This window comes from Callithrix jacchus, chromosome 1 (assembly GCF_049354715.1).
Source record: "Callithrix jacchus isolate 240 chromosome 1, calJac240_pri, whole genome shotgun sequence".
Lineage (NCBI taxonomy): Eukaryota > Metazoa > Chordata > Mammalia > Primates > Cebidae > Callithrix > Callithrix jacchus.
Window position 1 is genome coordinate 8,965,013 of NC_133502.1, and position 12,883 is coordinate 8,977,895.

The 12,883-nt window shown below is 41.1% G+C and overlaps 1 protein-coding gene across 2 annotated transcripts in view; it reads left to right on the forward strand.

Moving 5' to 3' along the window:
* The first annotated feature begins 633 nt into the window (after window positions 1-633).
* The window catches only part of GPC6 (glypican 6), a 1,188,890-nt gene continuing 1,176,640 nt past the window's right edge, over window positions 634-12,883 (forward strand). For both annotated transcript variants that reach the window (XM_035275392.3, XM_002742474.5), the window contains exon 1: window positions 634-1,392. In XM_035275392.3, coding sequence (XP_035131283.1) covers window positions 1,233-1,392 — 160 coding nt within the window. In that variant the 5' untranslated portion in view covers window positions 634-1,232. The remainder of the gene's footprint in view (window positions 1,393-12,883) is intronic.

Consider the following 12,883-nt stretch of genomic DNA (forward strand, 5'->3'; position numbering starts at 1 on the left):
GGTTGTTAGCTTTCCTGCTCCTCCACACATTGGAAACCTAAGCATAATGATTTCTGATCTAAGGCTATGGAATATTTGAAATTTTAAAAAGTGAAATTGTTGAGTCTAGAACCAAACATTTAAAAATAAAGAACTCTTGGTCTCCAATGTGTGCCTTTAGAAAAAAAATAAAACAAACCAACAAAAACAAAGGCAAACAGAAATTAGACGACTGGTTAGAGCCGTGATCGTTCTCTGCCACCCAGGAACTCCCGTATATGACTATTTCCACTCTGGCTTTGTGTTTCAGCAGATCAGGAACATACGTCAAGAGCAACAACTGAAACTGCGTCCTCCTTTACCTCCATAAAAATACAGCTTAATAGCATGTTAATGGCTTTAAATTACCTTGTCTTTCTAGATGGTTTATTTATCTCATTTCAGATCACTATAAAGGATGTGAAGTGAGTAAGAAAATAGGAACGTTTCTTTTTCCTTTCCCCCTTTCTACCGACTAGGAAGAGATCCAGTCCAGGTTTTGCCTGTGACTCGGCCTGTGAATTTCGGCTGTGCAATGTGTAGCACGTTTCTTTCTCCCCCCTCCTTTCTCCTTCCCTCTAGCCTCCAGTGTCTGTCTCCAGGATTTCTCTCTTCCTATTTCAGGAGGACTCTCACAGGCTCCCACAGCCTGTGTGAAGCTGAGGTTTCCCTCTAGATCTCGTATAACCCCAACACATACCTCCACGCACACACGTCCCCAAGAACCTCGCGCTCACACCAACGGACACGCACACGCACACACACTCGCTCTCGCTTGTCCATCTCCCTCCGGGGAGAGCCGGCGCGCGTTCCCACCTCCGCCGCACACTCCGGCGAGCCGAGCCCGCAGCGCTCCAGGATTCTGCGGCTCGGAACTCGGATTGCAGCTCTGAACCCCCATGGTGGTTTTTTAAACACTTCTTTTCCTGCTCTTCCTCGTTTTGATTGCACCGTTTCGCTCTGGGGACTAGAGGAGCAAGGCAGCTGCCTTCCCAGCCAGCCCTTGTTGGCTTGCCATCCTCCATCTGGCTTATAAAAGTTTGCTGAGCGCAGTCCAGAGGGCTGCGCTGCTCGTCCCCTCGGCTGGCGGAAGGGGGTGACGCTGGGCAGCGGCGAGGAGTGCGCCGCTGCCTCTGGCGGGCTTTCGGCTTGAGGGGCAAGGTGAAGAGCGCACGGGCCGAGGGGTTGACTGAGCTGGATTTGCATGTTGCACCATGCCTTCTTGGATCGGGGCTGTGATTCTTCCCCTCTCCGGGCTGCTGCTGTCCCTCCCGGCCGGGGCGGATGTGAAGGCTCGGAGCTGCGGCGAGGTCCGCCAAGCGTACGGTGCCAAGGGATTCAGCCTGGCGGACATCCCCTTCCAGGAGATCGCAGGTAAGTGCGGGCGCGCGGCCGGAGCAGGCTGCAGCCCTCGGCTGCCGCGCGTCCCCCTTGGCGCCGGGCGCCCCCTTCCTTCCCCCTGTTGCTGAGTTGGTGCTCACTTTCTGCCACGGCTCTACGGGACTCCGCGTCTCCGCGCCGGGCGGATGATGCTCCTGCGGCTTCTCCGGCCGGGGGAAGATGAGCGTCTACGCCGCCTCATTGTGTGCACACGCGGGAGCACCCTCGCTCCCTCCTCCCTCTGCCCTCGCGCCCTTCTGCCCCTTCGTGGATGGCTCAGGCCTGGGCTGCCAGGGAGACCGGGTTACTCTGGAGCGGCAGCGAGGCGCGGACAGAGAGCCGAGCCGGGTGCTCACCCCGTGTTCTGGTTCGGGCAAACTTGGAAGAACTGCGATCGCAGTTTGCCCAGCGCCACAGTCTGAGTGGCGCCTTCTCCACTCCCGCCCTCGCGCCGGCAGGGGCGGTGGAGAGACGCGGAGAGCTCCCCCAGCGCCTTTCGCCCCTCTCCCAGTCCTCCCGGGAGGCAGAGCGCACGGCGCCCGGGCCGGGCAAGGCTGGGAGGAACCCTCCTCTGGGACTGGCCTCCGGACGCCGGCGTTTCTAGGCTGGTTTGGGGACTTCACCGGCTGCGCGTTTCAGTCGCGGGGCGGGCTTTCCCGTTGAGGTTCCCCAGTTGCTGTTGGCCGCTCAGGGCTCGGGGACACCCCGCCACCCAGTCCGGAGCCGGCCTCGTCTGCCAGCGGGCAGCCAACTTCAGCGGGTGGCTCCGCTGGGGTTTCGGGTCCGGGAGCCCCGGTGTCCCCCTCCTGCCCGGCCCCTGGCACTGCTCCACCTAGAGCTTGCGAGCGCCCACCCTCCCTCTCGGCGCCAGCGTGTGTAGCACTGGGTCTCCGATAACTTGGCGCGGCAGTCTGGGTGCTTGTTTTCCGGCTCTTAGCTCCAACCGAATCCCAGCTTCTCTGGGGCTCGGTGAATGAAACGTGTCGGGGAGAGAGAATCCTTTGGCTGCCAAAGAACAGAACTGAGAGAGGCCGAGGGAGGCCAGGAGATGCTGCGAGGGCGCGGGCTGCTCAAAGTGGGCAGCTCAAGTCCTTAGTGACCTCAGATCGTCAAGTCAAAACGCTGAATTTACATGAGCCTCTCTGCTTTTTGCCAAATAACTGGTGGATGGATGAAAAGCATTTTGCAGATATCTTAGAACATCACAGTTTCGATACGTTGCGGAATTGCTATTTCTCGTGATTTTCAAGCTGTAGAAGTGAGGGTTTTTACTTACACTGAAACGAACACATTTAAATAAATTTGAGCATTGCCAAAGGAGGGGGGGAAGAGGCACAAATTACCACGCGCATTCTATAGAAGGAGCTTTTTCAATTCAGAGCCAGGCATTCCCTCTGGTGAGTCTAAGGAAGAAGCTGTGGTGAATTATAACATTACTTTTCTATCCTTGTTACTTCTTCCTTCTTTTCCAGAACTCCTTAATTTGTTAATCAATGAATAGAGACCGGCTGTCCCCACAGCTCCTTAAATTTCTTAACTCTCCTTCTCCTTTGTCTGCTGTTATTTCATTCTTTTTAATTAATTGATAAGGATCAGCTTCCCTTTTTTTTTTCCCACTACCCAAATCTCAGGGAATTCAACTTTTTAAAAGGTTTGTAGCATGGATCACTTCTACTAGGAACTTTTCTACTTTAATCTGGTCTTTTACAAACGGTATCTTTTAAGCACACAGATATTTCCCAACATGATTTCAGATAAGATATCTCAAAGAAGAAAATAGGTATTTTTAAATTGCTTTGGTATTTAGCGGATAATACTCTGAGGAGAGTTCAGTCCTCACCATCGGGCACAACTCTTTAATATCAAAGTGAAGATTTTCAGTGTAAAATAATTTCTGTAGCCACCATGAATGTTTGTGGAGAACATTCCCAGGGTTTCGTGTAAATTCTTCGGTGGATATTTACAGAGGTTTTTGTTTTTGTTTTTTTGTATCCTCACCACCTTTTTGCAGTTAAGTGTTTGCTTATTAGCTATGAATTTGTTAAATATGTGCACTTTTTTTTTTTAACTTACCTGCTTTCCATGACTAAGGGCACACTGTTAACTTTGCTGTAAACCTGGCGTCCTTTGATGCTGGTAGACATAATCAAGCTGCAGGTCACTACAGGGTCAGGCGCACAGTTAATAGGAAAATAATGAATTGAAAGATAATTGTGTTTTTTAAGGACATACTTGTTTTTTCAAAGTCAACTTTACTTAATGTTGCCTATTGCTGTTTTAATGATCACTTAGGAAATATACCCTGTTCTTAGATGAACACACTCTGTCTCTCCTCCCTAGTTCTTGATACTGCTTATGTTTAATTATCTAGTGTAAAAGGTTATCTTATCTAATTCTTTTTTATCCTTTGCCTTGATTGGACATCTAATGATTTGCTTGAGGAATTTCATGTGTCTTCAATCTGCCAGGGTGCATAAATTTAAAAGAATTGCTCTTCAGGCTTCAGCTTGATGACAACTGTTTCTAATTGAAAGATATTTGCAGGTAGCTTGCTTAGTGAAATAACTTGAGAAGTAATGAGGACATTATGTTTCATCATGACATTATCAAAGTTTCACTAGAACTCAAAATTGTGAAATAGTGTTGCCCTTTTCTATTCTAGGATAGAAAAGAAATGCAACAGATGAGGGAGTATGATAGGTAATATATAAAGTTATGCTTTCAGAGAATGCTTGGGAAGTAGGCCTTCGAGGGGCAGTTTGCACCATCAATCTTCACTCAGCGCTGATTTTAAAGCATCGCAAGGAGATCAGATAGACTCTATTTATCCTTGTTTGAAAAACTTCCAAAGGAGTAGACTGTTGATCCCCTTTCAGCAATCCATTCTAATATTTAGCAATTCTTGTGATATAGAAATGTTTCCAGATATCTAGCCAAAGCCTTCACAATGTGCTTGCTTATTTTTTCTTGTTCTGTCTTCTGGGAAGATATTGAGCAAGTGAATCATCAGGGTCTTTGTTAGGACAGTTATTCTGATCAAAGGTCAGTGTGAAACATTCTAGTCTTTCCTCATGCATCAGAATTATTACCTAATTTTCCAGTCCTCCTTATCTTGGTGGCTCTAAACTTCTAAACGAACTCTACCACCAAAAATAGCACCTGCTTAAGACTCTGGGAAATTCAGAGAATGTTGTTTCAGGCTTACCCTGCCACTGTTTTATGCCTTGGGCCTTGCTGGAATCATTAATTATAACACTTTGTAGTTTACAGTGACTTATTGGCCTACATGATCATGTTTTCATTGTTTATGTAATGTGACTTTATTTAGCAATCTCATATAGCATTTATTATGTGCCCATCACTGACTTAAAAATTATTACCTTTATAATGTCACCTTACTTAATTCTCCCAATAACTTAGTAGATACTACACATTAACCCCATTTTATAGATGAAAAGTCTATGCAACAGGAACTTTAATTAGCTTACCTAAGGGTGACTCAACTAGTAAGTGATGAGGCTGAAATTCAAACCTGGGCTCCCTGACTCCAAGGTCTATAGACCTAACTTGGCCCACTGCCTTACAATATTAAATAGTCACCATTCATTTTGATTGAATGCATGCAAAATTTATTATTTCCTCATTTCATATATATATATAGCCTGGTATTATTAACCACTATATGTGTGTGTGTGTATATATATATATATATATATATATATATATATATATATATCCCTTCCAGTTGTGCATGCTAAATACTTTTCTGTTTTCTTCCAACGTCTCTAATTTCTCAAAATCACTTTGACTTTGGATTTTGTATCCTCAGGAATTGGCCATGCTACCACCAATAAATGGTTCATATATTTACACATATTCCTGATCATTTTCTTGCATAGATAATGTAAAACACAGAAACTAAAATACCTGTATTGATTGCTTTCACGATACTAGGCCTACTGAAATATTGAGTTAGTGCAACAAAGCTCATGATGGAAAGTTATTCATGGGGCAAGAGGGAAGAAGAGTGTTTATCTCCACAGATTAGAAAAAAAAAATTGTAACTAATTTTTTCAGTATTTACTTTGCAAGTTTTTCTGGCCCAGTTATTTTGAGAGTTGAATTATAGCTGGATATTAAGAAAGCACTAAACTCTTTATCTCTTTGATGTTAATTAATCAAGTATTTATTTAAAAATCTATGGTTTAAAAAGATTATTGGCTTGTTTCAAAATATATAACGTTTCATTTTCACTGACCTTTGCCCAATGACTATTTCCTTTCTTTGGAAACCTGTCTGTCTGCTCTCCCAGCAAACCAACTAATTTAATATATTTACAACTTACACAACCCTTTCTTTTTTCCGTTTCCATGGAAATATCACATTAACATAAATGAAAAACAGTGTTTGGTAACTCTTACTTTTTAAAGCCACAGTAAATATCCTAGTTTGAGATAAATTATTTAATTTCTGTTTATCTGCCTACTTCAAAGATTTCTGATTTCTTTGCCCCCTCATTAGTTAGCTGATTTCTTTAAAAGTTTTTAGAAGAACAGCATAATGCACAAATGAGTAAGGTGAACTTCAATTTTTTAAAAACATGATTCTACAAGTCACTAGATTTGGGAAAGAGTCACATTAATTCTAGGTATCAAAGCAATCTAAAAGTTGGGCTATTAGAAGTGCCACTTGTTAAAGTCTTGATTTGGAAATTAATTTTAGCGCCATTGTGAGTTATCTCAGCTGATTTAATTAGAGGATAATATGTCATCACTGGGAACAAGAGTTCATTTGAGTTGACTGATATACTTTTTTACATAAAATATCTTTCAACTGCATTGTATCTTAATAATCGCTTGTGAGTAGAAATGTAGGCCACTGTCAAAATTGATTTAAAATGTACAGCATTATGTTGTTTAAGTATTATGGCATAAAGATTGTGCCATAAATTATGTAAGAAAGTGACAAGTGTTCTTTCAAAATTATGCATGAAATTTATGAACACTCATAAAACACAAAATTATTGAGTAGTTTTAACTTAAAATGACATAACTTCAATCACTAGATTTGTATAGAAATATGAGTTTAGGGTAAATGTTATAATAAAATAATTGCTTTTAAAGTGATTTTAATCTCGATTTTAACATATTGAAATGCACAAAAATAACTTTATAAGAACAGCCATCCCTCCCCCCCACCTCCCACTTAATTCACATCTTTCAAATTACTTCTAGCAAGACCAGTAAGGTGATTTAGAGTTATTTTGCCAATATAAACAGCTACTTAACATTCTTTTAAACGTGGTGCTTGTATTCCTTTACAGACTAAATTCTTCTATGTTAAATTCTTGAGCTGGTACATAATTTGACTTTAAATATTTTCATAGATTTCTCCAGTGTTATTCAGTTTTCAATGATTTATGTGATACAGTTTGAAAGTATTATTGACTCCCTGGGATCATGTATTTGTAATAAAGGATTTCATAGTGGTGAGATTTGGGTAAATATTTTAAAATTCTATTAATCCTGGATGAAAATACCTAAGAATTTTTAATAACCTTGAATAATATTTTTTAAATGAATGTGCCAGTAGTAACAAAAAATAGAAATTTGATTTCACATTTTCACATTATCCAGGTTATTGGATATTTTAATAATCCATTCTCTCTTTCTTCTAGGCATGTTTTTCTTCATGCAATGATTATTTATTGTGTACCTACTATAGGTCAGTCATTGTACCAAGTTCTGGGTGTAGAGCCCCATGGAATTTAAATCCCAGCAGGGAAGCAGAAATTAAGGACACCATTCAGAATTAATTAGTTGCGAAGGAGATAAATGCATAGCACTAAGGGCACCTGGCACTGCGAAAGCATTTTCTAGGAGCATTTGATGAAATCAGAGGGCCTCAGAAATGCGTCCTGAGGCAGAATAATGGGATCTGAAGCAATCGGTGCCCATCAGTAACAAAGCAGGAGTGTGAAAGGTGCACACATTTCCTGTGTGGTGAGAATACCCTGCAAACATCAGGAGAGTTCCGGTCCCTGGGGTGAATGGTCAGTGAGTGGGGAGAAGGGTATGGGAGAGACTGGAGAAGACAGGCTAAAGGCCAGGTTAATGACTTACCTAGATATAAAGAATCCAAAGATAACCCCGGCATCTTGGCTATAAGTTGTTCCTTTTTTTGCAGCAGACCTGGACCTTTAGTTCAAAAGCTCGTTAGTGCTAAAGTCAACTTTTTACATATCCAGTTGTTTGAATTACAGCACAAAGAAGCAGGGTTTTAACCATTTGGAGCATGTTTGCCTTGTGCACACTGTAAAACTGTACCTGTCTGCTAGCCATATATAAAATAACCCTGGGATGATCAAAGACTCCAAGCTGCTAAGAGACCCTTAGCAGCTCTCTGACCCCGAGTCTGTCTATCACGTTGCTGATGACATTGCCTAGATCATAATGCCCTTCTCCCCTGGAGTTCCTTGACCTCTAGTCCTTTTGGGTGGTGGCCCCTTTGTTAGTCCTGCAAGGTCTCGTGCTGTGAGAGACTTCCCTTCACATGCAACCTAAGTGTCTTCCAAATAAAGCTCACTGTGCCACCTGGGGGTCAGGCCTTTCTCCCCTACTCCCATCAGCCCTGACATCCCTCGAACTCACTACAGTGACTTTGGCCTTTAGCCTGAGTCCCTTAAGAAGCTGTTGAAGTGTTTTAATCAGGATTGAATTTGGTTTTGAAATATTACATTGATTGCTCTATAAAGGATTGAGGGGAGCAAAAACAGATACAGGAAAAGGAGGAGAGGCCAGCTAGGACTAGAATGGTGACCACGGAAATAGGAAGGATTTAAGAAATATTTAGTAGGTGAAATGGATCAGTCAAAATTACTTATTTAGCATCTACCATATGACTGGCAATAAGGACTGAGTTGTGTGTTTGTGTACGTGTGTGTGAGAGAGAGAGAGACAAACACACACACACAGAGAGAGAGAGAAAGAGAGAGAGAGAGAGAGAGAGAGAGAGAGAGAGACAGAATTAAGAGAGAAGTGTCCCAGAAATGTTCATTGAATTACCATGGCAATATAAGTACTTTAGCATAGTTTATGTGTGCTTTTTAATGGAGACAAAACTCAGTATCATTAATCCCGCAAAAGACTATTAACAGTATCAGTGTCACTGAGAGAAATATTTCTCAAATAAGATCAGATGAATTGCTAACTCTCAAAGTTGCAGAAATACCAAAATTCATGTAATCAGCTACATCCACTATGAAATTTAAGTCACAGTACTTTGTGCTATGTCAGTGAAAAAAAAACTTAACTTTTTTTACCCTAGTAGAGGATTAATCAAATTGTACCATCATTTCCATCAGTAATGATATTTGGTACTTCAGTCACTGCCACAGCATTGTTTTAATCTTAATACCAAGTATTATTACTGATGGTAATAACAATGAGAGGCTAAAGCTGAAAGGAGGAGGCAACATTTAATCGGAGCCTTGAAGGATGAGTAGCATTTGACAAAGGGTAGAAAAGGAGGAGGCAGTTAGGGTGGAGTCAAATATGTGAGCAAAACAGGGTGTGTGGAGAAGAACATAAAAAAGAATCCGATATTGGATAGACAGGGTGGGATTGGATTTTTGTAGTGCCTTGAAAATTCTACCCTTTCTATGGCAGAAAGTAGGTCATCATCTCAATTTCTTGGCAGAGGGGTGACATGGTGAAAGTATTGTTTTGGATTAGGCAAGTAGTATCATAGGATGGATTAGAGAGGAGGTCATTAAAGGCCCCAGGGGGAGGGAAGAAGGACAACTAGGAGACACTTATATTTTAGAGGCTTAGGCAAGAGATTGCCAAGATCTCAGAGGAGGATGAGAGGAGTGAAGAAGGGGTAAATGAGGTCACGAGAGAAGGGAGAAACAAGATTCAAAGGGAAAATTTGAAAAAATTAACAACTTCACTCAGCTACTTAGAAATTCCAATAAAAGAATTTAGAGGATGAGCTGTTGAAACTCTCGACTCAAGTAGTCTGTCAGTTAAGATACTTTTGGCAGCAGGTCACAGAAATTCCTGATTCAACTGGCTTACACAGCCAGGGAAAGCCATTATTTCACATAACAAGAAGTCCCAGTGCAGAGCTCTTGTAGGAGTGAGAAAGCTGGAAGCCTGCAGTATCAACAGGGTGCTGGGTTCTCTCTGTCTTTTGGCTCTTAGATCCTTGTTCCACCACATCACCTCCAAATAAACACAACGCGACGGCTAGAGTACCAGGAGCTAAAGCCCAGGCACATAGAAAGAAATGATTTCTTCCCACATGTCTCTTCCGCGATGTTGAAGACTACTCTCAACAGTGCCCCAGGCTTCTCATTCCAGAATTGCTTCCTATGCCTATACCTGGAAGGGAAGGTGAAAGGATACGGTGCTTCAGCTGGACCCTCAGTTGGGAGCAGATGGTCACAGCATGGCTTGGCTAATCTTCATTGATCTTTTTTTTTGTTACTCTATTTATTTCAATAGCTTTAGGAGTACAGGTGGTTTTTGGTTATGTGGATGAATTATATAGTAGTGCAGTCTGAACTTTTAGTGTGCCTATCACCCAAATAGTGTCCATTGTACTCAAGAGCAAATTTTTCATCCCTCACCCTCTTCCCACCCTCCCTACTTCTTAGTCTCCTGTGTCTATTATACCAGGGATCCCCCACCCCCAGGCCATGGACTGGTAGGTGCCTGGCCTGCTCCCGACTGGGCCACACAGCAGGAGGTAACTGGCAGGAAAGTGAGCATTACTGCCTGAGCTCTGCCTCCTGTCAGATCAGAAGCAGCATTAGCTGCTCATAGGAGCATTAACTGTCGTGAACTGCACATGTGAGGGATGTAGTTTGTATGCTCCTTATGAGAATCTAATGCCTGACGGTTTGAGGTGGAACAATTTCATCCCTAAATCATCTCCATCAATGTGTATTTTATGAAACCAGTCCCTGGTGCCAAAAAGATTGTGGGACTGCTGCATTGGGACCACTCTGTGTGCCCCTGTGTACCCATACGTAGCTCCCACTTATTACTGAAAGCATGTGGTATTTGATTTTCTGTTCCTGAGTCACTTCATTTAGGATAATGGCCTCCAGTTCCATCCAAGGAGGATATTGGCCTCCAGTTCCAAAAAGACACGATTTCATTCTTTTTTATGGATGAGTAGTATTCCATAGTATATATATTCCCAATTCTCTCTATCCACTTACTGTTTCATGGGAACTTAGATAGAATTCCCTGTTTGCAATTGTGAATTGCGCTAGGATAAACATATGAGTGCAGGTGCCTTTTTGATAAAATGTCTTATTTTCCTTTGAGTAGATAAACCCAGTAGTGGGATTGCTGGGTTGAATGGTAGATCTACTTTTAGTTCTTTGAGAAATTTCCGTTCTCTTTTCCATAGAAGTTGTACTAATTTACATTCCCACCACAATATAGAAGCATTCCCTCCTCACCACATCCACATCAACATCTATTGTTTCTTCACTTTTAAAATAATGGCCATTCTGACTAGGGTAAGGTGGTATCTCATTGTAGTTTTAATTTTCATTTCTATGGCAATTAGTAATGTTAAGTATTTTTTTTATGTTTTTGCCCATTCACATGTCTTCCTTTGAAAAATGTCTCTTCATGTCATTTACTCACACTTTAATGGGATTATTCATTTTATTTTTGCTGATTTGTTTGAGATCCTGGTAGATTCTCAATATTAATCCTTTGTCAGATGCATAGTTTGCACATATTTTATCCAATTCTTTAGGTTGTCTGTTTACTCTTTTGATTATTTCCTTTGCTATGTAGAAGCTTGATAGATTAAGTACAACTTATATTTTTGTTTTTATTTCATTTGCTTTTGGAGTCTTAGTCATAAATTATTTGCCTATGCCAATGTCCAGAAAAGTTTTTCTTGGTTTCATTCTAGAATTTTTGTGGTTTTTGGTCTTACAGTTTCTTTAATCCATCTTGTTATTTTTTTCCATATGGTGAGAGACAGGGGTCTAGTTTTATTCCTGTGCATGTGGCTAGACAGTTTTCTCAGGAACATTTATTGAATAAAGTGTCCTTTCCCCAGTATATGTTTTTGTGTGCTTTGTCAAAGATTAGTTGGTTGTAGGTATTAGACTTTATTTCTTGGTTCTCTGTTTGGTCCTATTGGTCAATGTATCTATTTTTTACACTAGTACCATGCTATTTGAGCTACTATAGCATTGTAGCATAATTTGAAGTTGGGTAATATGATGCCTTTAGCTCTGTTCTTTTTGCTTAAGATTGCTTTGGCTACTTGAGCTCTTTGTGGTTCTATTTGAAATTTGGGATTGGTTTTTCTAGCTCTGTGAAAAAATGATATTGGTATATTGATAGAAATTGCATTGAATCTGTAGAATGCTTTTGACACCACAGTCATTTTCACAATATTGATTCTTCTAATCCAGAAGCATGGGATATTTTCCCATTTGTTTGTGTGATCTACAGTTTGTTCTCAATGTTTTGTAGTTCTCCCTGTACAGATCTTTCACCACCTTGTTAAATGTATTCCTTATACTTTAAAATAAAACTTTTATTGTTTTGATGCTATTGTAAATGGGATGAAATTCTTGATTTGATTCTAAGCTTGGTCATTACTGGTGTATATTAGTGCTACTGATTTACATGGGTTGCCTTTGTCACCTGAGATATTACTGAATTCATTTATGAAATCCAGTAGTCTTGTGGAGGAGTCTTTGGGGTATCTTAGGTACAGTAACATATCATTGGCAAACAGACATAGTTTGATTTCCTCTTTTCCAACTGGAATGCCTTTTATTTCTTTATGTTGCATAATTGCTCTGCCTAGGACTTCCAGTATAAAAGTAGTGAAAATGGGCATCCTTGTCTGGTTGCAATTCTTAAGGGAAATGTTCTTAAGGGGGAATGCGTTCACCTTTTCCCCCTTCAGTATGATGTTCCCCTTCAGTAGGATGTGGGTTTGTCATATATGGCTTTTATTATTTTGAAGTATTTTTCTTCAATGCCTAGTGTCTTGAGGGTTTTTATCATGAAGTGATGCTAAATTATATTAAATACTTTGTCTTCATCTACTGAAATTATCATATAGTTCTGTTTATGTGGCGAATTACATTTGTTGACTTGGATATGTTGTGAATTACATTTGTTGACTTGGATATGTTGACCCATCCTTCCATCCCTGAAATAAAGGTCACTTGATCCTGGTGAATTATCCTTTTGTTGTGCTATAGGGTTTGGTTTGCTAGTGTTTTGTTGAAGATTTTTGCATCTATGTTCATCAGAGATCTGGTCTACAGTTTTCTTTTTTTCTTGCGTCTTTCCTGACTTTGGTATCATGGTCATACTGGCTTCATAGGATGAGTTAGGGAGGATTTCCTCCTTCTCAATATTTTGAAATAGTTTTAGTAGGATTGGTGTCACTTCTACTTTTAGTGCCTGGTAACATTCAGCATGAATCT